Source organism: Penicillium canescens (assembly GCF_028828765.1).
Source record: "Penicillium canescens strain IBT 15451 chromosome Unknown utg000010l_segment0_segment0, whole genome shotgun sequence".
In the NCBI taxonomy this organism is placed as follows: Eukaryota; Fungi; Ascomycota; class Eurotiomycetes; order Eurotiales; family Aspergillaceae; genus Penicillium; species Penicillium canescens.
Window position 1 is genome coordinate 3674664 of NW_026703972.1, and position 27283 is coordinate 3701946.

At 49.4% G+C, this 27283-nt stretch overlaps 3 protein-coding genes across 3 annotated transcripts; 2 read left to right on the plus strand and 1 right to left on the minus strand.

Moving 5' to 3' along the window:
• Positions 1-10099: 10099 nt before the first annotated feature.
• N7446_012584 (uncharacterized protein) lies at positions 10100-10635 on the plus strand (the record flags this gene model as incomplete). Its single annotated transcript, XM_058521326.1, has 2 exons — positions 10100-10102; positions 10150-10635. The coding sequence occupies 2 exons, from the start codon at positions 10100-10102 to the stop codon at positions 10633-10635; spliced, it is 489 nt and encodes a 162-aa protein (XP_058366692.1).
• Positions 10636-21211: 10576 nt separating this feature from the next.
• Positions 21212-21505, plus strand: N7446_012585 (uncharacterized protein; the record flags this gene model as incomplete). Its single annotated transcript, XM_058521327.1, has 1 exon — positions 21212-21505. The coding sequence occupies one exon, from the start codon at positions 21212-21214 to the stop codon at positions 21503-21505; it is 294 nt and encodes a 97-aa protein (XP_058366693.1).
• Positions 21506-21555: 50 nt separating this feature from the next.
• On the minus strand, positions 21556-22574 carry N7446_012586 (uncharacterized protein; the record flags this gene model as incomplete). The annotated part of the gene is made up of 4 exons (XM_058521328.1): positions 21556-22089; positions 22136-22265; positions 22347-22460; positions 22485-22574. The coding sequence occupies 4 exons, from the start codon at positions 22572-22574 to the stop codon at positions 21929-21931; spliced, it is 495 nt and encodes a 164-aa protein (XP_058366694.1). The 3' UTR covers positions 21556-21928.
• Positions 22575-27283: the final 4709 nt, after the last annotated feature.

Genomic DNA, 27283 nt, shown 5'->3' on the forward strand with positions numbered 1-27283 from the left:
GCACTCAAAATATATATTTCCACATCGTGATTTGCCAATCTCTCCAATTCTTTACAATACATACCACAACGGTCTCCCTTAGACCTGAGAATCTGTCAATTGAGTATTACCAAGCAAGAAGACCTGAAGACATATTTCATAAAAATACACAGGGGTCGGATAGAAAAAGATGAATTAAGTGTGTGACAGACGAAACAGGTATAAGAAACAGTAATTTATTGCTATCTGTCAGCAAATTTATCCATCCTAATCAGGGAAGGTGTGAAGAATTTATGCATATGCGGGTCGTGAGGGTAACTTGGCGGGTGACCCTCCAAAGATTTTATGACCCTCAGGTGCGGTGAGGGTCGTCAGCCTACGACCCTCCCCTCCGGAGGGGCGGGTCAAGGGTCGCGAGAAGGGACCCACGGTCCGGGTCATGGCGAGGTCTAAGCATTAGAATCAATGCTATTAAGTAGCGTAGGTAAGACGTGCCGATAAAGCTCTTCGATCGTACGCGAAGAAACGCCACCTCTCCGAGATAAGGGATCTCCGAATAGTGGAATAAGGCCTGATCGACGCGGAAGACCGGAAAAAGCAGCCCAAAACATCTGCTTAATTTGCTTCCCTCGCGCTGGAACCATTTGAACCTGATGGCCCTCTTTCGAATGCTGAAATAGCTGATCCTTCGGACGCGTAAAAGTCCATTCTTGACGCTGGCCAATACCACGTTCAACCGTACATTCGTCAGACTAATAGACGCGGGCCCAATCCTCCGACGTAAAATGCTGATATTGAAGGGCCCAGCGTAGACGTTTCTCAGCGTGTGTAGGCGTTAAGGTCGGCCGCTGCATTTTTCTCCATTTTCGAAGGCCCATTTCGTGGGTTAGACGCCAAATTGACATACGGTGGACCTTAAAATCAACCTCTCCGAGTAGATCCTTGATCAAAATTGAAGGCTTTTCTTGTATAGTATCGTAGATATAGTCACGATCCTCTTCAGTAAGCTTCCTCGGTTGGCCTGAGCGTGGAAGACTTTGCTGTTTTGACGCTTTACCTCTTGGGCAAGGGTGTATTGAATAGTTGAGCGTGGAATGTCGGGAAAGCGCTGCTTCTTAATAGTCGTAGCACCCCAGCCATTTGTAGCATGTAATTCGCAGATCTTAGCCCGGGTAAGGCAGTCAAGCTCTGGACCTCTTTTTCCGCGTATTGGAGGCATTATTATAGAGAGACAGAGTGAGAAACGCGTAAAAATTATAGCGTAGATACTGGCGCGTTGAAAACGCGAGTGTTGACGTACTAGTAAAGTAGGCGGTCTAAAAAGCGGTCACGGTCCCGAAGTACTGGAGGTCAAATACTAATGTTACACCACTGTATCTCTAATTAGCAGTAATACAGCAGTTGGCACGCCAAGGCAAATTAATGGAGCCCACTATAACTACACCGCCAATCGTATCGTTTTCTTCCAAGCAATCCGAAATCCGATCCGTGTCTCACATCTTAAACTACTGGTGACGCGCGCTACCGCACGCTGTGGCCCTGAAACGAAACCGGGGGGAAATGAGGAAGAATTTACAGATGTCATGAACATTGAAAGTTTGGATTTGGTAAGGTGCCGGAAAGTTACACGAACGTTCGCTAGGATACGCTAATTGTATGCAAGCCACCTCACGTTGTCCTGTGGCGTAACGTGTGATTGGATGAGTATCGATGCAGAATAGAATATATCTGCAAAAGGACCCTTTAGTGAAGAGTTGCTTGTATGTTTCAATTTCCCTGCCATGCAGCAATCGTTTCCTTCTCGAGCTCTTGAAGTCTTTGCATTTCAGTCAACAGCCGAGGATCGGGTCCGAATCGAAGGTCTTCTATTTCGAGTTTCTGCAGAAGATGAAGTCCTTTGGAGGATCGAAGCCGGGATAGCTGCACATATAGCGAGCAATACTTCCGATGGCGATCTTGCCCCCGGATGGTGGGGTCATCTTTAAGGTCTAGGATCGCAGCTGCAAGAGTCGAGCCTTGAACTTTGTAGTCGGTGAGGCAGAACGCTGGGCACATGGGAACCTGCTTTCTTCGGACCGAATAGCCCTTCATAGTGATAGATCGCTCTAATGGAAAGACTGGCACGATGGAAGGTTCAAGGTCTTGAAATGCAGTGGGTCTTGGTCTGTCTGGTTTGAATAAAATGCAGGCAGGTGGCTTGGTGCACATGATATAGAGGTCGTCGATTTCAAAGAATTCAGCTAGTGGGGAGGTGTCAAGAGGATGGTTTCATCACTGTTTACGAAAGATCAACATACCGGCCGGATCTAACACGACTCCTACAGCAGTCCCCGCTGCGCCATTAACCAGGCCGAGCAGGGTGCAGATGTTGGTCAGTACAACGGCAGGCATATTTGGGGTGTAGAGAAAGAGTCCGGGAAAAGGGATTTTGGTTCCTTGGTCCGGTTGCTGGAGCAAGTCGTCTGCACGAAGCCGCAGGTTGATAGGACCAGTAGACCTGGTCCGCGTATGATGCGCAGGAAAGACATATACATTCTGACACCGGGTCCGCGCGAATTGCTCAATTCGAACGCGGTTTACCTGGTGACGCAGAGAGTTTAACTTCACGACAGTGGTGGCGTCTTCCAACAGCGGGCTGACCAGGGTCGTGATAGTTTTGCTGTTAAGAAAGGCTCGATCGGCTTCTGTCAAAGTTCCAGCCCTCGCTCGTGAAAGGAGATCACGAAACGGAGCATCTTCTGATTGTCTCATTTGCTCATCCAAGATGATTACCTGTTTGAACTGATGCCAGAGGAGCCGACCGTTCTCATCCTCATCTCTACCCCTTCTAGGCTCCTTCCATAGGGCCGGTCCCCGAACAGGTGGAAACTGGAAAAAGTCACCGATGAAGATGACGACAGGAAGCCCACCGAAAAGATCAGTGGAGGATCTATCGAGGGATTTGGCGATCTTGCAGTGATTATCAATGACTTTGATCATGGTCAGATCCATCATGCTTACTTCGTCCACGAACATGATGGTCTTGCGAGACCAGAGTCGTCTAACTCGAGATGTCATCGCAGTTCCCCGTGAGCGGTCGATAGAGATCCCTAAAGATGTGTGGTACGTATTCCCGCCAATGTTATCGGCCGCTGCACCCGTTGGGGCCATGAGGATTACCTCGTGTTTTCGTCCGATAAGGTTCATACCGGCATCAATTGCCTTGATGATCTGGCTCTTACCCGTGCCCCCTTCACCTCCGACATACAGGAGGGTCTGTTTGCGTTGCGCTGAGTCATAAGGATGGTCCGCCCAGGCCAAAGCTTCAGATAGCACCCTCTCCACGACCATTAGCTGTTTCTGATTTAGGGGAATCACTTCAACGACCAGGGACGCCAGAGAGGCGCCAGTGGGACTCTGGTCAACCCGGGACTGGAGGTCATCCATAGCAGGGACCGTGTATGAGCCAACCAGTGTAGGTTCCAAGATGCCATCTTCAATCTGGATGTCGAAATCGTCGAGTGCGAAGTTAGAGCTGGTGGCATTACGATCTGTGCTTTGCCCATGATCAAGATTGGCGAAACTTTTCAGGTGAACCTCCCACGCTTGTAAAGTGGATGGTGGGAGGTACTTTAGGCCAGATGTTTCGTATGCAGGAGTATGAAAGATATCCAGCGGCCGGAGGTTCTGTAGTAGCAAGCTTCGCACTGGGGTTATGGCGCGGAGCAAGGGAGGAATCCGGCGTCCAGTGACCAGCGTCTCTCGATGCCATGCTTTCCTGATGGAGTGATAGGCGGCGACCAACGTCTCGGTGTTAAAAGTCTCATCCTGCAGTTGAAAGCATTCATCGTCCTCGTCGCCATCAGAAGCAAAATTTGGCGGCTCAAATCCGTCAACGTCATGGTGAAATGAATCAGCTGCGCCATTCGCCGACTTCCACAAACTTGCATCGGCTTGGCAGTCTTCCTTAGACTTCCGCAGCAACTCGATGTTTCTTGCAAATCCCCGATTGTGAAATGGGAGGGTTGGTTCAACGGCCGCCCATACTTGAACATGGGCGTCCCGCTTTGTCGCATGCCGGCGGAAGAGATCAACCAAGTGATCCCAGGGAACAAAAAGGCCCAGTAATATCTCAGCCATGTCATTTATAATCGCAGTCGTTTTCGGATGGCCTCCCGGAATCGCGTCTTCTGCGGCCTGGAACTCCGTTAGCTGTCCATTGAAAGTCACGGCGGCCACCTGGGACGTTGTGCGCGCCAAGTGCTGTACATGCGTGCCATATCTAGGATGGGTTGGTTCGAAGTCCACGTCATTCGCAACAGCGTCGCGTATATTCTTAGTCTTTACAAGCATGCAGTATTCAAATAATGAAAGAGGAGCCAGGTGCGGTCCACGCCACTTATAATTGTCAAAGATGCTTACGGGGCCGGTGTCGCCCGTTTCATATGTGCAAGGTTCTTCTGCCATGGGATCAGAAGAGGGGCCGCTTTCAAGGTTATCTGGCTGAATGATTGCCCGAATATAACGCCTTAGCCACCAGAGGTTGATACGGACGAAGTTGTAGCTGATCGTGTAATAGGTTGGTAGCTGAAGCAAGACGCTAGCGACCTGTACACCACTGATCTCTCGGTCATGAGAGAGGGCATTAAAGCAGCGTAGTGCAAAATTATTGACACCTTTTTCTCGAAGTCGGAGATCTGTCGCTGTTGGTGGCTCAGCAACCTTTGCATTCTCAATAGATTGCTTCAACAAAGCCGCCTTGGCAACCATCTGCCAGGGAGAGACGTCATCTTTCGTGGCGTAGTTGGTGATGTAATAGATCAGCGACAAAGACTTCGAGACTGTCGGAATCCAGGAGATGTCTTGATTAGAACGAACACAACTAGCAATGGCGGGGTTCCACGGGTTTATCCAGGCATGGTTTCGAGCGAGGTGAATCAGTCCAAAATCATCTACCTTAGAGGCAGGGACCAGATCTCGAGGCATGCCAAATCGACAAGCATTCTTTCCGGGACCTGTTTGCCGGTACTTGAAGCATGTGGCGAGATGGTGTTTCGAATGGACTTGTGTTTTACGAGCGACACAATTGCTGTCATACGATAGTCGAAGATGGAAGTCGTCATCGGATTCAAAATCTTTGGCCGACGGTGGCATGCCGGGAAGGTTCACTTCAGGGTCTTGCAAAATACTCTCATCAACGCCTTGGGTAATGATTGACTCTAAGTAGCGAATCATGCGAGCCGCAAAGTCGCTATCCTGGAGGAGCCGATCTCGCAAAGTAGTGAAAGCCAGGTTTCCTCGCGCCCATGCTAATCCGTGGAGATGTAACATGCCTCGACCATTCGTCTCGACAACAGCGAAATGGTTCGAGAGATCGCCAAGGATACCGATCCGGTCAGTATTAGTAGCGAAAAGGCCGTCCAGAACGGCTTTACAGACTTGATGGAAAAACTCAGCGACTGCCACCGGATTAGAGGTAACGGCGGCCTCACGGATAGCGGCATTTGCCGCAGCCAAGTTGTTCCCAGAGTACTCTACGCCAGCCAGGATCAGGACCAAAGGATTACGTAGGTCAGAGGGGTTGATAGTGATCCAGAAAGCTGGCATACCGTACCGTGTAATCAGTCCTCGAATTTCAGAACGCATTCTTAGTTTCTGGGCGAAGGATCCCGGGACTTGCATCCCGACAGTCTCGATATTTCGCAGCAGTCGTCGGATGACCGGATCCTCAATCTTCTGGCCGCTTTCGATGGTCTTCGCTGCATTCTGGAGTTGGGTCACTGTTAGAGAGGCGATGTCGTCCACTGCCGACTGCCAGTTCTGCCGTTTAATGAGGAATGCGTTCCCTAGCGAGGATTTTCGGAGTTGGATCACATCATACAGCAGGTACATGAACGTTTTGTGGCGTGCGAACCTACAGGAATAAGGAGAGACAAAGATCAGTATCTATAGAATTTTTTTTTTTTTTTTCTTTTTTTTTTCCAAAGAAAGCCACGCACCTTCTACTGTGGTGACGCAAAGCCCACTCGGCAAACGCTCCAATTGACACCGGGACAGTTCGTTCATCGAGATGGCCCCCAATGCCTCTCGGAAACAAGGTTGGAAACGCGGCAGTAAAGTAACGAGGGTCCGTCCAGTGATTTACCAGGGTGGTTTGGCCACGGATTGTGTAAGAAATTAATGGTATCTTTCGATGACCAAGGGGCCGTGTGCCTCTTGCACGTTCTCTGGCTGAGGTACTCTCACTCGACGGGGCCGGTTGGTTCGTAAGGACGGTGAACAATGCGTCCAAAACGCGGCGATCCAGGTCTTGACGTTCTCCGTTTATGTCCGTGGCGACAGAGCCGGTATTGAAAGGGCTACCGCCACTCGCGTCGAATGCACTATCCTGGGCAGCCTGAAGATCGTTCTCGTAGTTCCCTGTCTGTAGATTTACCGTGTAACCTTCGCGCTCGTGGTGATCCGGCTCGTCGAGATAGATGATGGTATCCCGCAGGTCCGGCGGGATAAAGTCATCGCCCCAGTCATCGATCATGGGACGGTTAATTATGGTGTTACGGTAGAGGTGGTTATGTTGGACAAGGTACTCCAAGGCTGCCAGAACCTTCGCCTTCCGCACGAGTAGGAATTGAATCAGGTCCGAATCTACGGGAGGTCGACGACCCAACCAGAACACCTTGATCAGACTATGTAATGTCAACTCCGGGCTCGGTAGGATCTCGAGAAGTGGTTCTGGGTCCTGTGGGATGACAATGAAATGGCCACGGAGAGCACGGTAGTTGATTGGCGAGGAGCGGCCACCTGGTCGCAGTTTCAAAACGACACCGAGAAGATGGCACTTTGCAATGAGACATTCTTCTATCAGAGTGAGGCCTTCCAGAGCAGACGGATAGTCCTGGCACCGAGTCACATTCACAAGGTTCTTCGCAGAGAACTTGGGGATCATATTTCGATTGAGCGAAGCATGGCACGACGAGCACAGATTCCAAGTGTTACCATGTCGGCCGCAGGGATCAAGACTCCCCAACAGTGACAGCAGCAAAGGATCCTCATTATGTGCGCGGTAGATATCTGTGTCGGAGACAAGTTCCCCGCACGAACAACAGACGCATCTCTTCGCAGCCGCAGAAATCTCATCCTCGTATCTGGCTATGGATGCTCGTATATGCGAACAGGAGATATCCGGGGAAAAGCATCGGAGGCGACGGCACGAGCCTCTAGCTCAGCACGCAGGAAACCTACCGCTCGATTTAAATTGGCCAGCGACCTCTCCAAATCTACCGTTCTCTCCCTGTTGACCGTGGCCTGTAAAGGATTCGGATAGCATCTTGTCTCTATATTGATGGGAGATGCCTGTGAGATCCGTGGCGACTGTGGGGAGGACACCGGCAAAGGACCTGCAGGAAGTAGCACTCTCTGGGGTCCCGGCCCGGTTCTCGAATATAATGGCACAGGGACGGGCCGAAGCGCAGCGTTTAGAATATCGAACGATGGAGGCGGAGCCATCGGCGCTTGCGGAACTGGTGCCAGAGGCCGCAAACGGGATCTCCTTTCTGGCAAGTATGCTACAGTATCATGTACAGAATTGTCATTAACAGGACTTGGTATGCGGAGAGCTGGTGCTAGAGGCCTCAAAGGAGATGCCCTTGCGGGCAAGGATGCTCTAGGATCACGAACAGGATGTGGCGTGTGTGGAACTGGGGCCAGAGGCCTTAGAGTAGAACCTCCTGCAGGCAAAAACGTTCCAGGGTCTCGAACGGGCTGCAGTGTGTGCTGAACAGGGTCAACAATGCAGCAGATAAGAAGGACGGACCACTCCCAGTACCTGGTACGATGCTACCGTCCTCCGTGTAGCTGCCTGGCGGCAGCGATTACACGTCCTATGATACAACGACCGGCAGGGGCGTGCACATGTAGAGCACGAAAAATGTAGCGTCGAAAAGGCAGGAACAGTAGGGGAAGTTAGAGGCGGAGGTGGCCCAGTTAAAATATTACTCGTGCCTACAGTAGCTGAAAGCTGTCGGGCTCTGACCGCCCGTTGAGAAGCCGTCCTGCGGCAATTGTCGCAGGACCGAAACTGTGTAGAGCGCCATGGTCTGGCGCAACCAGAGCAGAAAGAACGTTGCGCAGGAAGAGATGTCATTAGAGAAGAGATGGCTTGAAACCAGCAAACGGCATCCGTTCCAAGGCGCACTAGGAGAGGAGCGACAGGAAAAAGTTGGGGCCAGCGAGAAAGATCCGTGTTGATCATTCATATAGTAGAAGTCGAACACGTCACCGTGCGCATGAGTGCATAATAGTACTATCTGCAGGATGCTCAGGACAAACAAGGGTGGAATCATAATAGAAAGGCGAGAAGGCCGGAACACCGACTCCAAGACGAGCGGGAACACCGGGATCCCTAGACACGGAGAAAAAGCAACAGAGGCCGAATACGAATTCGGGAAGCACGAAGCCTAAGGAGGAAGGAAAGGAAAGTAGGTGAGCAGCAATCAGAAGAGAGCGCGGAGAGACAGAGCAGCAATCGGAGGAGAGCCTGGAGAGTCGCAGCAGCAAACGAGAAGGAGCGTATTGGCAGTCAATAGGAGCATTCCTTGGCACGAGAAAGCACCAATTAGCAACGAAAAAAACGAAGAGTTTGGCAGTGAGAGGCCAGCAAAGGTTGGCGGGCAGCTCGCGCAGGGTTGTAAACCCTTTCACTACGTTCCTTCGTTTCAGGGCAGGTTGGCGGGCAGCTCGCGCAGGGTTGTAAACCCTTTCACTACGTTCCTTCGTTTCAGGGCAGGCCAGCAAAGGTTGGCGGGCAGCTCGCGCAGGGTTGTAAACCCTTTCACTACGTTCCTTCGTTTCAGGGCATTATCCTCGCCACAGAGTTTTTTTAATCAAGTCTATTTTAGCTTGGTTAGCTTTTCTCCTAAATAGCTTTATCTAATTCAGCCGCTTTAGCTGTTCTTCCTGTCTATTCTCAGATGTCCTTTTTCGAAGTCAAAAAAGCAGCTTTTATGCTTGGCAAATTATGTAAAATGCTAATCCTTACTTTATATAAGGATTTACCGTCTAACCAAATGAATAAAACGTAGTGTGAGTAAAGGGACGAGCTGAAGCTGGGGCAGTGCAAGGAAGAAACCTCACTAACACGTATCTTGATTAGGCTGCGGCAAATCTGCTCCGTTGGATATCAGTTCTTCTAGTTATTAAGATATTTTAACCGAAGGGGCTATTCCGTACGGAGTACCCCTCCCGTAAGACGTAATTTCAAGCTCTGGGTGACCGGGTCGGTGCCCGCAAGTTTCTATCGTTCTTGTTCCACGTGGCTTAGTATATAAGCGCTAATCCTGCTGTCATTGCTATGTGAAATGCTCTTCGTAGCCCTTTGTTCATGTCAATCATGGATCCTCGAGATGCATGCTGCTATACCGCTATACATACCAATTCTAAGCTCTCAATTCCCATTCGAATTTTCCCTATCTCTCACCGGCCGGTCCCAATCATTCTAGGTGCTCCATGCATGGACCAGAGCAGACGGCTGGTGATTAGGGGCAACGAGTAACAAAGCCCGCAATGGGTAATAAAGGCTAAAGTTAAACGGCAAAATAAGTTTATTTTAACTAAAGTGAAACAATTTTAGGGATACCTTTGTTAATGAAAATATTTTGAACATTTACAGATCAAACGACCCGGGTGTCTTTTCAGCCGGATGGACCAGATATCTTTTTGTTCGGATCAACCGGATACGAATTGCTACAGTATTATGTAGAGAAATAATGCATTCTAGCTAATAAAGTAGGGATAGAAACTCTAGTTGTTGGTATCACCAGCTAGGTACTGTGTACACAGTTAAGTGGACAGTGGTTATGCTTCCAAAGCAAAAGTCAATTTGATTCATGTAAAATAGATGTTCCTCCTAGGTCAAGGCTCAATACCCCTGAATCCATACGGCGGGAGCCGTTGTTTAGCAAGATTACGTTCAACCTGTCTTTGCTTATTCTGACGGGAGTATATGTCCCGACACTAGTTTTCATTATTATATAAAATCGTTCAGGCAGGCCCTATTATTTATTAGATCTGTTCAAACCATTCTCAACTACATCCAAATACTTTGTTTATCCAGACTAAACTAGTATTGTTCTCATAACAAATCATGGTATGTATATTTGCCGTCGTTTTGGTCACCTAGACTGACCAGCATAGTTCTTCCCTGTTTTTCTGACGTATCTGTTAATATGTCTACAACCGCTTGTCACCCTGGCTGCCCCCCAGTCGGACGCGCACCCAATCACGACTCAGCCGGACGCGCACCCAATCATGACTCCATGGCGTGAGACCTTTGGTCGTCCATCGAGCTTCGATTTCCACTGGAGCTTCAGTACAGCCGCCATCGGCGACGTTCGGAGCCTAACGGAACGATTCCAATCGGGGGCCGAAATAAACGTCTATCGGGCAGCGTTGAACGCGAATCAGGAAGTCATCGATGTCTTCGTGGCACCCACAGGAACCTATTCAGAGGTCATTTTTAATGTCTACCACAACGGAAATATAGTTACCCATTACAGTTTGGAGGGGCAGGCGGACACCAGTGACATAAACTCGGGCTCGGAAGGACAGTTCGCTATGATTGCGCTTCCAGATGGCGCCCAGACGATTACAATTTATTGGCGTGTGGAGCAAGATTTGTAACTAGTGACTCCGTGTTCGGCAAGTGTGGGTAAACATGCCAATATACACAGACGAGCAACAGTAGAAGCAGGAGGGGACCGCTAAGACTCGTTTCTTAGAGACTTAGAAAGAAGGTGGGGGTGGAAGAGTTAAAGAAAGACGTTTCAGCTCTCTCGGCGCGTGTGGCCACCAAGATTCCTGTCACTGGAAAGTAATAGACTTGATCCACAGGAGATAATTAGCAATACTCAATGCTGGGTTCATACGCATCCTCTCTTACCCTCCTTGTGTGGGAGTTCGCTTCTCCATTGATGATGGAAAGACCTTGGTCCAAGGAAGTCGTAGGTGTCACAGGACGACCCCCACCTTCTCTGGTAGGGGGTTATCCCACAGCCAAAATGCAATTAACAGCCATAATGCAAAAGTTTCAATTTCTTTAATTTCTGGCTCGTTTCTTAGACGTACAAGGTCCAGGATCCATGAAATAAAGCCCATCAGTAGCTTCACTAGCCAATGATGTATCGTCATCCCCATTTTCAAGCGTTTCCTCCAATTCTTTAGCTGCTAAATCAGCCGCCATTTTCATTGCGTCCCTTCGCCAAGCACGAAGCTTCGACTCATCTTCTTTCTCACGCCTACGCTGTACTAGCCTATTGCCTGAAATTGATAAAATGGGGAGCCTTGTAGCTTCCTTTACCCATCTTTTGCTTGCTGGCTTTTTCCCAGGCGTTTTATAGCTAAGGGCGCGCATAAGGCTCATCTCCGCGAGTTCCGTTAGATACAGTAGTTTTCGAAATCAGTTATACAGTATACCCCTAGGTAGGGGAGAACCCCGAAAGTCTAGTCTCAGACTCTTAAGACTGGAACCACGACACATAATACTCCGCCCCTGCCTCAAACATCCTCCGAGCGTTAGGAACACTCCCCCAACTGTTGCCGTCTATATCAATTCTATTGATAACGTTCCCCAAAACATCAAATATAGTGAAACGATACTGGCCATCCTCGCCGTTGAGAATGTTGAAGACCATGTCGGTTGCTGACGTGAGAACGATTTCAATAAAAATTGAACCGAACGGGTTGTTTGAGATTACCGTTTGGTCGGTTGAGGTTCCCAGTCCTGGAATTACCACTTTATGGTTGCGACGAGGTACAAGAACATGTGTATTTGCATTCATGTTCCTAATAAGAGTCAGTTCATATTTTCTCATAATATTAGGATGTCTTTCATACTCCGGAAAATAGTGGACCATAGTGGTTGATCCGGGTACATCTCCCTTAGGAGTGAGGGAGTTTGGAGAGACTGGGGCCACATCAACAGTCCTAAAATGGGGATCAGAGACTGGCTTGCACCATCCTGGGAGAGCCAGTAGGCCAAGAGGGACTAAGTAAATAGGTCTCATTTCTGTCGTTGAAAGATCACTGAAATGAATTAACAGTGAATCAATGTAGTAGAGGTCACAGAGGAAGACAGCCGCTGCGAAAGACCTGGCGAGCGTTATATAATGCTTTTTGGACTATTACAGTACTTAAGTAGTTCTTGGGTCTTACCTCGTTGAGTATCGTGGCGTCACCTGTATGGGATACTTGTTCTGGAATGGAGCCAGGCAGCAAGGAAGTGGGGTTACTCGAATTCTTGGGGTAAAATGTGCCTTCAAATCAATGCAGCAGGAGTAAGCCAATACCCATTACTGCACACATGTATTGACTGCAATCCGGTAACTATATCCCTACCGTGCCCTATCCTTTCCCTATTACTCCAGCCTGCTATCAAGTGTATAAATATCTTAACTTGTTTTAGTAGGTTCAAACCGGATACCGAATGGGGCTTCGAAACGTCTAGCTCGGTTACGATGGGCAAAATCGCATTGCAAACTTTGAGCCCTTGCACAGCTTGGTCTGGCCTGGGCTATCTGTGATTAATCTACCTTTAGAGTGGCGAGAAAGCCTCCACTTGACGGAGCGAGACTCAACTTAACAGTTACCCGCATTGATTCAGGTTCTCGCAGACCAAACAGGCTTCTCGAGGAATTCTCAACGCAGGAGGGGTGGCGGGCTCATGGGCGATTATACTGTGCTTCTGGGACACCTTGCTAACCACTAGGCTGGGAACAGTACCACACTCCATGCAAATCATATCGGCTAAGTTCGCATGGAAAATGCAAACGGATGATAGAGACAGAAAACAACAAAGATATAGCGCCGAAGTATCGCACAAGCAACAGATTAAAGCCGATGCCGGAAGACTTGCTGATTAGAGGACACATCTGGAGCCGGCTGTATTACTCTGCGAAATTCTTTGATCAGATGGGTGTAGACATTGACAGACCATTGATTGAGGAGCCGTGGACGATGCTTCCGAGAAGGCATAGGTGCCTGTGGCTTGGAGTGCGGATTGCAACTGTTTGTCTTACCTAGAGATTTGTATAGTACATTGTTTGCTGACCATATCTTGGCATTTAGCTTTCTCGCTGGATGACGTATGACAGGACCCGACACTTTACGTCTACCCTACTTGCCCATCGATTTGCGGCAGTTGCTCAATCTACTGACCACTTGAGTGGGAATCCATACTTGAGCCCAGGCCTCTAGAGCAGAAAATGGGGAGCTTCGAATACGCAGGCACGGGTGCCTGTCCTAATTGAGGCGTATTGAGACCATTCATTCGTTTAGTCACCGTTATTGGTCCTGCATTGATAGCACCTAGGAAGTGCGAGGTTCTAAAAGCTAGCCAAGATACACAGAAAAGAATACCTCGCAATTCCAACTAGATGCGCTTAAGAGTCAGGGCCGGATTTTTCTTCCTTGTTGAATTATCATTTTGTGGATTTGCCGCTCCATGTACATAATCCGTGCCAGACTTAGGAGTCAGAAAGTGACGTTGGAAGCACCCAATTTGTGCTAAATTGTATGGACAGGGAGTTTCAGAACGGCGTGATTGCGTCTAGCCCAGTTGAGCCTGCGAAGCTCCCGAGGTCGCAGATACTGCGGTAACTCGATATACTACTAACTAATATGAACTAGTAGTGGCATGGTTCTTTTTTAGCTTGAACGTATCTAGAGTCAGTAATTCTCCGTCATGTTCGGTAATTCTCTACAGATAGCAGGGCTTTTATCTCAGACGCCGTCTCATTACTGCCTCCAGAAATCAGGGAAACTAAAATCCACTAACTAGGCTTGATGCGTTTGATATCAATTTGCTCGTGCTTGATGTCTTTCACGGCTGAAGTCTAGGAAAAGTGAGATTTTCCTTGCTTATGCACATTTTCCGTCTCTGTCCATATAAACAGCAAATAGATATCCATAGCGGTATCCAGATACAAACATGCACATCTTCATCATCACTATCAAGAATCGGTGATGGTCCTATTGACGGTTGCATCGGTGCTAGGAATTCATCTCTTAACCCTAGGAGTTCTCTTGCTCCGGGGGCCCCTGAAACGTTTCTGGGAGCAAAGAAACAGCCTCTAGGAGCCACGTAGCACCCAGGAAGCCCGATGTAGCTTCTGGGGTCTGCTATCCCCACCTCGGGGAATCAAAGCCGCGTTCCTGTTGACGACTTGTTGATTCCTGGGGCGATGATTTGGCCTTATAGGAGTGACCGAACGACGCAGAATTGTGCGCAGGTCCGGGGAAGGTGTTTTGTGAGGGCTTTCGCCGATCTCAGAAGGCAAGACAGTGACTCTAGGACCCTAAAGTAAGCTCCCAGGGGCTCCACAGCTCCCAGGTCAAGCCAATGTATTCCCAGAGCGAGTTTCGTATTCAGCCAGGGAACGTTGAGTGAAGATCCCAGGGGTAGATCTCGTTTTCCTGTAACTAAGAATAGCCCCAGGAGCTAAATTGTGGTTCCTAGGGGATAGAAAGCTCCTAGAAATGATTTGAGGTTCCCCGGGTCAACATTTTGATTCGCAGGGTCAAGCTAACAAGCACAGAGAGATTTGTCAATTGCTCCAGCCCCACGAGTTGCGTTTCCTGCCAACAATCTCCGCCTTTTGTGGCACGGCTCCACTGAGATGAATCGGTGTGTCTCTCTGGTCACGCCGTTAGGTATGATGAAATAAGAAACTGAATCTACCAGCACATTTAGCGACGCTATGTCATTGTCAAATTAAGTGGAGCAGCCAGTATCTTTGGCTAAGGTCTAGTGGTGCCCAGCACTTGCAAAAATGAACTGTCGCCTTGTACTCTGGATTTTCACAATCAGGATCTCATTTCTTGCTAAGCTTGCTCCAAAAATCTATATCAATGCTACAACCACAGTTGCTGATCACGATGCCGAGTGTTGGTCACGTGCACTCACGTGTGATTGGCAGTCGCTTGTTCTATTTGCATCTTACCTCGCCTGCACTTTACGATCACCCACGCAGAGTGGAGAGTCGTGCCGACCGGCGAAGCGGTGCAGAGGTGGACGGGTCTCGTGGTAAATGAGCCCCTGCAAGTCTGGTTGAGCGACGGGGCCCACCATCGGGAGATGATTCACTTGCTGCGAGGACGGAATGTGTTTCGGCATCCGATGAGGTGATTGGTAAAGGGCGAATCAAGGCATCTAGGGCTCCTTCGTTTCGGCTGCGGTCATCAGTATCTTGGTCGTCTCAGAAATAAGGTCATCCACACTTACCACACACAGCATGACGTGCCAAACCCTGTATCTCGCTTTTCCAACCATTCTTCGGCGCACGACAGATGACAGAGCGATGTGCACTGACCGCAGTGTAAGATTACGCTCTCGTCCGCATGGTCTTCATCCTCGGTCTGGCAGGACACACAGTAGATGCTGTCGACGTGGATGCTGTCGACCGTTTGGCTCGGCCTGAGACTCTGCAGCGTCAAGTCTTGGACACCCACCCGGATATTAGTTGTCGATGAGAGGATGGCTGGTCGGGTCGACGAAACGCGCCATGGAACACTGTTCGTCCGCAGCATTGCAGAAGTCACAAATGGATTGAATGGCTGCACTGGCTCGGGGTTGGTTGAAAGCCGCACCGGCGGGTTTTGTCTGAGCCTGTGAGGAGGTGACGGGCCAGTGTTGTCTGATGCAGGGCGTCGCCTGGAGGCTGACGATGTCTGACGCTGGCCTGGATGTACAACAACTGATGGAGAAGCCATTCTGGAGCCATGTGGTACTCGCGCCTGGTTGCGGACGGCGGCTTCATACCACTGCTGGCCAACTTGGTCGGCCTGCCGTTGCCGGTGCCATCTCGCGCAGAGGAAGTCTCTGGCGATATCATAGAGCTTCGACTGCAACGATAACAAGTCAAACGGCTCTCTGGCGAGAGTGGTCAACTTTTGATGGCCGACCTTGGTGTCTTCAACTTTGATCGAGTTTTTGCACGGCTCGTCTTTTTTCGTCGTCCCGCAACAAGAGCCAGGACGGCCATTGGGGCTGACCTCTATCTCACAAACAAGAAACGGATTCCAAGGGAGCATGGTAGTTATTGAGGTGGTCGTCAAAGGCAGAAAATGCTTCGGATTTTGGTGGTGTTTGGCAATCACTGCGGCGTTCCCTCGCCAGCTTTATATTCCATCGCGTGGCTCCTTACCTACATGGCTGCGTTGCTGGCATGGAACACTTCCTTGAAACAGTCGGTACGTGGAAGAATGTATTCAGACGCAGTATGCGCCGTATACAGCCGATCAGTGGCCTTGATGAAGGGATATCATTCCAGACCACTGCTGCAATCAGCTGCACATTTGACTATCCATCGCGGGGACCATACATTGGCGAACAGATTGGCTACTGCGGTAGGCAGCGAAGTCGACAAATGCTGCGTTAGATTCTGGGTTGCCTATGAATTTCGAAGTGCGTGATAGGTTGTGATTTGTTCTTATGGCGCTAGGTGCAAGATGTGGATACGTAGAGATAGATTCGGTTCCCAGGCCATCGACACACTACCAGGAACAGTTTTGGCGTTCCCAGGAGCTAGACTTCAGAGATTCTACAACTCCGCGCCTGAACATTGTTGTCAAGGCTATGATGCTGCCGTGTGATTGCTACGCACCTTTCAGCCAAGTGACAGACTAGACTCCTAGCTGACCACGAATTTGGCTGAGGTGAGTATATAAAGGCCTCCCATATCCTACTCTCATATCTCTCACCTCACCCCTATCTACATTTCGTTTGCTCCATCCGCTGTCCAATCATGGTCTGTTCAATTCGTTCTTACGGAGTTTACCGATGAGCTAATACGTTACAGCCAAACATCAGAGACCTGCCCAACGAGCTTTTGCTGTGGATTGTGTCGTATTTGGACGGTAGTGCATTATTTGCCCTCGCAAAACCATGCAAAGACCTTGATTTCAGACTGCAGCCCAGCATCTGGAAATACAATATCAAATTTCAGAACAGCAATCTGTTGCACCTGGCCGTCAAATACGACAACGTTGGTCTTGCGGAGGCTTTGCTCCAGCACAACGCCAACATCAATGCATTTTACCGAGGCAAAACTCCTTTCATGAGGGCGCTCAAATACTCTTCCGCTGCTGTGCGGGACCTCTTGCTCAGTCGTGGAGACCTACACATCAACATTCAAAATCAAGCGCGGGAGAGCGCCCTGTGGTATGCTATCCACTACGGAACCTTTTCCGCCGTCAAAAGTGTCTTAAATCAACCCAACGTCCAGGTGGACGTCAAGCACAAACACGGCCGAACGGCGCTCCACCTAGCAGTCTTCGCAGGCAGAATAGAGTTCATGCATCTGCTACTTTCTAGTGGCAGCGACCCTGATCTACAGGACGATTCGGGCCACTCGCCATGGGACTGGGCATGTCGCTTCAATAGACCCGTGATGGAAATGATTTTTCAAACGATCCGATGGCCGAGGTGTTTCTTGGTACCAAATCATCACAAGAGGCTGAGCTACCTCTTCACCAAGCAGTGGCCTATGGGTCAGTAGAGGCTGTCAAAAGACTTCTCAGGCAAAAAAATCTGGATTTGGACATCCAGAACCGAAAAGGCTCTACGGCGCTCCATCTCGCCGTTCAAAACAAACGCTTGGAAATGGTCAATTTGCTCCTAAGTCACCCCCGTGCCAACGTGAACTGTAAAGACAAAGATGGCAATACGCCACTTTGGCTGTCTACTTACTCGTCATGCGACGAGATAGCCGAAAGGCTGTTGGCCGAGAAAGACATCAACGTCTATTTTGTTGGATGCCGCGGGAGATTCGAGACGCTGTCTACATCTCTCCACAACGCCGCGGCCAGGTTGGATACCGTGCTCCTACGACAGCTGCTTGCGGTACCAGGGATCAGTCTGAATGTCTGTGTTGGAGGCCACTCTCCAATCTCCGTGGCCGCATATCACGGGCGCGTGAACATGGTTGATTGTCTACTGAGTATGGAGGGCGTGGAGATTAATGGAATGGATTTAATAGATCCGCCTATTTGTCGAGCAGTTGCACATGGCCATCTCGATTTGGTACGACTTTTAGTGCAACAAGACACACGTCTGAACATCAATGAAAGCACGATCGCAACTCACGACACTGCTCTCTGCATGGCTGCCCGTGGCGGTGACCTGGAGATAGTACAGGCACTGCTACGCTATGATCGAATTGATGTGAACCTCAGGAACCAATGTTCTGAGGATCCATTGATGTTGGCGGTCAAGGGCGGGCATTCCTCGATTGTTGATGCACTTGTGGTCAATCCCAGACTGAAATACTTCAGTTTGACAAAATCCCTGGATCTAACAAGGGACGATTGCATCCAGAGGGCCATTCGAAGCAGAATGGAAGACGCCAACACTCCGCAAAGATTGCTGAAGCGGTCTCCGAGGAGAAGGTTTGGTGGTCTGTAAGAGCTGGCGACATCTACTTCGGGTAGCTGTCGTGATACAATACGGGACGGCCGAGTTAATCGACGCTTTCTCCGCTAGCTACACTGCCCACATTGTCACTGGATCAATAGTTTTTTTGTTTATAATGTACTTGGTTAATAAACGTGACACTAGAACATGCGGGATTATTCGCAGAACATTCCACGAAGGCTATGCTATTCCAGATGTAAGCTACTTTCCATGCGGTAATTCTCTCTCAATTAAAATGTTGTCACATTATTGCCAAGTTGGAAAACTAAGACCTAGGACAATCATGAATATGCAACCCTTCACCCTTCTCTTGCGTTGTCCAAGAACCCTGGTAGATTGAGTCTGCAAGGGTGGTTCCAATAATCAAGTACGCAAGTCAGTCGACCCCGAGATGATTCCAGTGCCTGCTCAAAGAAGCGCAGCCGAGACAGCTGCTTGTTGTGGCGCAGCTGAAGTCCGTCCCTCTCTTTAGTCAGGTGTCTGCTAGCCTCCTTCAAGATACGATTGCTCTGCTCTAGCTTCTGGCCATCAATGTGTTTGGACACGCACGACTCCCATAGGCGTCGATAGAGTCCGACAAGACGAGCCGCGGGAAAGGCGGACTTGGGATCGTTGCGTTCGAGGTCTGCTAGCACCTTCAGAATAGGTTGAAAGGGCTCGGTCGCCAAGGAATGTCTTGTTTCTGCTTCCTGTTCCGATGTAGAGGGCTGTAATGGTCAGCAAGAGCATTCGAAGCTGAGTCTTTCCACTTACCATTGGTGCATCATCGGAAGTTTCCTGCGAATTGTCTTTTTCACAAACGATTGGCAACGCACTAGACTGTTGTTCTCCTTCTGCTTCCTGGTCTGGCGTGCTGTTAGGGGCATCCATCTTGATCGTAGGGAAAAGTCGAGTGTCTGGGCAATAGCATGCCCAACAACTCTTAGAGGATTTTATAGACTAGCAGACGTAGGTGGTAACTCATTCTCACTTTCACCATGAAAGTCAATCAACACAGTCTGACTTTGCCTAGAACCCAAAGATTTTTCGGGGCTCTGTTAGCAGTCCGTTCAATGATGGTGCTGGTGTGAATCTCGTGGTGTTGATGGTTGGTGAATGTGCCTCATATTAGTGGCTTCTGGTGATGAACGGACCGGGAGATATATATTCAATCACAACGCATTTTCCACATTCGGTTGAGAGCTCAGAAATCCCAAAAGTATATAGAGTACAATCTAGAGGACCGAAAAAGAAAATCGAAAAAACAAGGTATCTATCTTAACCATGATCACGAGTTCAAAAGTTGACTCCCGTCAACAAGGACGGCCAAGCTTCAACGGGTTGACGGGTTGAGTACTGACGCTTTCCGCAGCCTAGAGGGACAGAACCACACACAGCGCAGACAATCAACACTCGAGCGAGGCCAGAAAATTTCCATGTTTTTTAGATGAAAATTGTGAGCGCTCTTGGTAAGATCAAAGAATGAACAGCTTCCGTTGCCTCAATATTATGACCGTAGATTCAACAGTGACCCAACGTTTCTTAACCGACTCACTTTGACTCACTCTCTACTTGACTCTAGCATGTTTTCTCGGTGAGCATCTAAAGCCAAACCAAGAAATTTGCTGCAAATAGTTGCGGTATATGTTACAACAGGCCTCACTTAGGATAGGCATTGTGTCTTTCAACGTTTGCCACCTAGCAGAGCACGTACGCGACAGGAGCTGAGAAGCCTATAAATACGTCCTCTCCCCACGAGGTTTGTTTTACAATTCCATCACTTGGCCACGCAAAGTCGAGCAGGCCTTGCGTGTGAGGAAACTGATAAGTTCTTCCCTTCAACCCTACTGAAATTTCCACTGTACTGACATCTATGGATACATCGTGGGCCGACAAGCTAGAAAGTGCTTGTGAGAATGAGATTCCCACCAGGTCCACTATGCCACCCATGCCAGCCGATCAAAAAGCAGATTGGGGTTAGCTGGTCAAAGCAGCTATGCGAACATCTGTCCACCATAGCAGCCGACCACTGTCCCGCCCCTGAATATATCGATGCAAAAGAGGTTTTTGCACAGGTATGTAGATTTCAACGCGACCCTTCCGAAACTGGACTGACTTCAAAGACGATGCGAAAGAACTATCCATGAGTTCCGTCCATTGCGCGCAAAGCCACGAACCCTTTCCGGTGTCTTCTTTCAGAACAGGTAAGTCACTCATTGTCTCGCCGACAAAAAGCTAATGATGGACAGGAAACCGTTGACAGCGCACCAAAGTGAGCCCGAACCAGCACTCCGTCAGTGCTCCACGCAGAGTCATGGCTTACACACCATTTCTGGCCCTGTCGCTTCAAACCATGCAACATGTCCTATGTGAAATACTGCAGACCAAGGCCGCGGGCCAACAGCAGGATGCATAAGCCCCAGACGTTCGTTGTGCACGATGAGGTGAGTGCAATGTCACGCCTCCTGCTGCGCCGGGTCCGATAATCTGTGCCAAGTCTGGTGTCACAAACACAAAAACCACTGACATCTTCATGCCGTTGTAGGAGCAGCCCATCACCAACCTCGAAAACTGTTGTGGCGAGTAACCTATCCCCGCCGAGTCAGATAAGACCAAGGGGCCGACGCGCTCCATCGCGTCTTACGCCCTCCACCTCAGCGCCTTCATGCACCCAGGCCTCAAATTGGCGGAACTTCTGGAGCGCTTCATGCTTCCATCTCATGGCATATATATGCCCACGAGCCACGAGAATAATCGTCAGTAAAAGTGATCACGTACCTGGAGCCATCTTTGGCAATCGGCATTTCCATAATGTCCGAATGGATCGTTTCAAACATTCTCGATGAGTGCAGACGTGGCCGCCTTGCAGGGAGTTCCTCTTCTGATGCTGCTTACCCGACATGCACGCCGGGCACTGCGGCGTTCCAGCAGCTGCGCCTGGGTCAGCGGGCGGTACGGGGTGCCGGTCTGCCGGAGGACCACCCTCAAGTCTCCCCGGTTCAGATGTCCCATCCGAGCGTGCCACAACGCTTCGGAGGCCTGGTCCACTCCTTTGCACGCATCTTCTTCGAGTATCACAGCTTCACTACCGAGTTCAGAGGTTGACGTTGCGCATTCTGCGTCACTTAACTCCCAAGACTCGTTGACGTCCATGACCACCGCCTGCGGTTCCAGGGAATCTGCATGGTCACGGGTCGTCGGCGCCCTCGCCAGTTGGACTCGCTCTCGAGACCTTTTGCTCACATGGCACCACAGGATCAGGAGATCCTCCTCCGCGTGGTAAGCGGTCCCCACCGTCCGTCCTCGGCGTTGCACAAAGACGTTCTGCGGGTGCGCCACCACCGAGTAGCGGCCTCGCAACAGCTTCGGCACGCTGATCAGGTTCATCCCGACGCGTGGCGCGAAGTACACATTCTTTAACACCAGGGGTTGGTTGCACTTCCCCCGCGGCGTGAGCTTCACCGTACCAATCCCTTCGGCTCCACTGGATCGCCCGCCGTGTCCAGCATCTCGCGGTAGGGCCGCAGACTACTGAAGCAGCCCCGGTCCCAGCAGATGTGGCTGGTGGCGGCCGAGTCCAGGATCCACCGGGGTTGCGGTGCGTGGGTATAAAGGGTCGTCACCCTCGCCCTCACGATACTGATCCTCGGTCTCATGAAGTCGGCGGGCCCTGCCGATCTCCCATCTGGCTTGATGGTATATTTTGTAAATTGTTTCTTGGCGAGCCGGAAACACTCCGTTCAGCCTTCAGGGCATGGTCCCTGGACGGCTGTACTTCTCGCTGTTTCTTCCAGCACTGCGCGGCCACATGGCGGCATTTCTTGGCAGTCTGCTGCACCGTATGGACGTACGGGCCAGACGCTGCCTGCAAGGGTGTTAGAGACTCTTTCCTCCGAACCGTCTGTTCGGCATTAGACAGACGGTTTCCGATCGCGGTCGGACTCACCGGATCCTTGTCATTCTGAATGGCATCCACAATCAGGACATATTCCGGTCCGATCTGTGTCAGCAAGATCGCGATGTGTGCTCGATCGCCAATCGATCCGGGCGCGATGGCATTCTATCGATGTACCAGCAACCGTACATGATCAACGAATTCGCGCGCACTGCCGCAGCGCTCGCCAGTGGTTTCGCGAAGCTGGGCGAACAGCTCGCAGAACGTGGCGAGTTCCATCCGCCGGTAACGTTCTTCGAGTTCATTCAAGAGAAAAGGGCATTGAAAATTGGAGATATTTTGATGGGGCCGGGGTGTTGTTAGAACTTACGAGGTGTCACTGTACACTTCCAACCTTTGGTACCCTTTTGTTTTTCCCACGCAGTCTCCGGGTATCCTCGAATGGCAATTGCATCTGGCTGAGTCGCTTTCGGAATAAAATTGATGATGCCAAGCTTTGGCAAGCCTTTCCACGCGGTGAGAAAGAGGGGTTGTGGATCGGTCCGCGGCGAACGCTGGGTTGGCGGTCGCATACTAGACGTACTCGCTGACAACTTGTAGATAGAAGCACGCAGCTATTCGTTGAATATGCCGAGCTTAGCTCTAAGTGGCGGCCTGACCTGATGCATAGATGAGAGCTAGATGGTGGTCTTAGGAGTATCTGTCCAAATTACTTAACTTTCATTGCCAGATTAAGAGGAACATTATCTGTCATTTTGTCATTGTCCCGGCCTATTCCGAAACGCAGCGGTAGTATAAGCCTGAATATTGTCCACAGTTGTCAAAGAACGGCCAAAGTGGAACGAAAAACTTAAAGGCACCAGCAGAAATGCTTCGAGTGTAGCGAGCGACCTGTGGGAAGGAAAAGGCAAAGGAGAAAAAAGAGACGGAACGAAAACGGCGCCGAGAAACTCCATTTATCTCTGAAGGAGTAGCGGCCAATAGCACGGAGGGCAGTGCGGGTATACTTGGGCGGCAGCCAGAGTTGAGAGTGCTGAGAGTTTACAGTGTAGAAAGGACGCGACAGGCCAAGGATGCGCCGGCCGCTCGGGCCGCAGCGCTGTAATTCATCAAAAGCTTAATTTTCCAAACGAGCTGTTTCCCTCTTTCTACCGTGTACGTGTTTCCCCCTAGCACCAAGTACTCGGGCCAGGGGCCGGATTGGCATCTAGAAATTGCGGTCCGGAATTCGTCGTATCACACAAGGAACAGGACAATTTCTATGAATCTGGCTTCCAAACTGCAGAGTTACTCCTCAAGTCACCAATGAGAATAGTTAGAGTTCCAGCTCAACGGTACAGTATAAGAATTACAAATAAATACAGCTACAATGGTAATAATTTTATCGGATGCCATATTCCCTGTCGTGTGGCGGTCTTGGGTATTGACAGCGCCACTTAGCAATTTTCAACCCCGCCAAGCATACCATTATCCAATTCGAGTCAGCCACCGCTCCCAAAATCGTCCGATCTGGCCGCAATTAAATTATAAAATCGTAGGGAGAGGAAAGTATTTTTTCACCATTAACGCGCGGGTTCCTCCATCGGATCGCCTTTACGACCGGAAATGGTTTAACTCAGTCTTAAAGTTTGAAATTTCCAATTGACTTCCGTCACATGCCGGGAGAGAACGTGCCTGAACAACTGCTCTCAGTTATCATTCCCTTTCGATTGGAGTGTAAATTGGGACCTGGATACTCCGTGCATCAGTCCAATAAAGAGCCCCAGCTTTCTTAGTGGGGTTGCAAGAATATTTCTCCTTTCTCATACTGACCACTCCCAGTTTCTGAACAGTCAAAAAGCGGAAATTCAGGGGAGAACCTAAATTCGTTTCTCCCCCACCCCAAACTTTCGTATTCCGAGATAGTTGTTCTTGTTGGAGCTGGGTACTGATACGCCTGCACTGTATTGGTTTGACTATGTTCTATATATAGGCTTACATTGTGTCACTTAATCAAAACCACCATCTGACAGTGTCAACCAAAATTTACCTCCCCAGACATGCACCTAAATGATAGAGAAAGTTTAAATCAGGCTAATTAGACCAACATGTGGTGCCAGCAAAATTGCAAGGATTCCGGAGTTTCAATATGAAGATCAGATCTTCTTTCGAAATGCTCATTTATTCAATGAGCACGATGGAATTTTTTTAACTACCTCAGATATATATTAGGGCGTGACCCAGCCGCTTTCTAGACTGCTCCATCGCCTCTTCAGCCTGCCTTACAGTTGTCTTTTCTTTTATCAAAACCATTCGTCACTCCTTATCTTGTCACTCTTTTGAAACATGTTGCCGTTCATTAGTGTCTTCTATTTATTTCTCGGTGCCACAGCAGCCCGAAAGGGGTTCTCTCATCGCCATCACCATGCAGTTGAGGAACGCAGCCCTCTGTTGCCTAGCCTTGCAATATCACTTAAACTTGTCAATTATCAGTTGACCTGGCACGATGAATTCGAATATCATCCATACAGCTTGCCCTCGTCTGAGAAGTGGGTCTTTGACCTAGGAACCAGGTACCCAACTGTTGACGCTCCCCAAAATTGGGGAAATAATGAGGCTGAGATATACACAAACTCCCCTGCAAATATACATGTCACTCCTTTCGGTACTCTTGCAATCACACCACGTTTGTCATCCAACGGTACATGGACGTCTGCGCGAATTGAAACTCGACGCTCAGATTTTGCAGCTCCAGCAGGCGGTAAACTCTATATTGAGAGCAGGCTGAGAACGGGCTGTGCTCCCAGTGATAGACAACGAGGGATCTGGCCTGCATTCTGGGCTCTAGGAACTGACTTTAGGCCAAGCTATTCTGGTTGGCCTAATGTGTCGGAGTGGGATATCTTGGAAGTTGTGAACGGCTTGCCAACGGTGTATAGTACACTTCATTGTGGGTATGCACCAGGAGGGCCCTGCAACGAATATAATGGGATTGGAAATGGTGGTGTGGCATGGACGGGCTGTGACTGGCATACTGTTGGCTTTCAGGTTGACCGACGTACGGCTGCTGGAAAACATATGGGGAAAAACACGTGGAAAAAGGAAACATTATCATGGTATCTTGATGGAAAGAAAACCTTTGAGATATCAGGGTCCAGATTCAATGATTCGGCTACGTGGGAGGCAATTGCACACAAGGGCCACTTCTTGCTGCTTAACGTTGCCGTGGGTGGGAATTGGCCTGGTCAACCCAATGCCACTACTCTGGATGGCGAGGCTGTTCAGATGGAGGTTGATTATATTAGGGTGTGGAATTCGTACTGAGGGGCGGGCAGAGGTTGACCCAACTGTCTGTTTCGGCCACTCCCCCAGAGCCTGTTAAGCGGTGAACTGGCGCTTCCTTGGCCAGACACTGCTTAATAGAGTTTTTTGCGTGGCTATACATATTCTTTCTGTTTCTCTCTTCTCTTGTACCCGTTATTAATAATTCTTCTTTTATTCTGAAGAGCATCTTTCTATCGAAGACAATGCATTCTCTGCCTACCACTAGTGATAGGACTATTATCTGTTAACCTCACCCTAAATTGACTTGCAAATCGCAATACTCTGAAATCGTAATCCATGACCTAATCAGGAGATGGACGAATGCCGAACAGAGACCCGTTCGCGGGTTCCGGCTCAACGGGACCCAAGAATTTTCTGACTAAATCTTGGGTCCCGCACGCGCAGGGAGATCATGATCAGTTTAGTCTCCAAGATCGACAATCATTCCTCGCACTTGGACTCAGTCTATATGAGCACAAAAGATCATCATGCCGTCTCTTGAACCCAAAAATTATCAGAGTAATTTACCTTTCTCAAATAAAGGGGTGCTGAGGAAGAACGGCGAGGTAGGTATACTTACACTTCCGGCAAGCACCACCACATTATCAATCTGCACCGGTCCATTGATCGTGAGGCGCATATATAGTCGAATCAAGCCCACTAGGATTATCCAAGACATAAAAAGAGTCTCGACTAACGATCAGGCTGGTTCGATCCGTCGCAGAGATCGCATACGGGGCGGTGGAGTTCATGATGTGGGCGGATCGAATGGCACGGCTACTAATGCAGCACTAATGTATACTATTCTGCCCCGGCTAACCGCAGTACATTAGAGGTAGGCTCGTTCTTGTGTCTACACTGGAAATTTGCAGCTCACTCTAGAAGAGTATCACTTTAGAGAAAGCGAAACACCCGTCGCTGGGCCACGGGTAATAATTGTCTTTGGCCACAGGCGGTGTGGAACCCTAACCTACTGTTGAAGTTGGAAGCCATAATTCTTCGTTATACCCTGGATCTACTTAGCCTATTGGATTGTGCTTCTCGATAGGCAATATCGTTACTAAGCAAGCGGGAGCTTCGAAAAATTGAAGTCGCTTGTTCAGGCATCCAGAGCAACTCTGCCCGGTTAGACGCCGGTTGGAAAGATTGAACAGAATCTGCCATTGCGCCGAGGGTTCCGAGCCATTCCATTGACAGATACTGACTCGGTAGTAACGGCGGTGCGCAGTAGCCGGAAGTCTCGGCTGCGTTTCACTTCCGAATCCCGAATAATTTCCTCAGCGTCCTTAACGGGGCCTTACGAACCAAAGTTTATATTTCACCGAAGGAACACAGTTAGCGTAGCATTTGTGGAACAATAACTTATTTTACTATTGTCTTTATACGCACGTTAGCTTGACCGGCTGGTCAGTTCCACTCATAAATTCCGCGTTTTCTTCAGACAGCAGGGCGCAATACTAGAAACTCTATGTTAGAGCTCCACATGGCTTGATCCCACCGAATGTGGCGGGAAGGTTTGAATACCAGCATTTTAATTTAACTAAAGCAATCTGTCAGCTCCAATTAAAGCTGCAACTCCACAAGTGCATTATATAGGTTTCACATTGATCTGGGATAGGAGGTTAAATAAATAGAGAGCAACGCGGTTAACTTGGTCAGGAATTATACTTCCCTCACTCAATGTC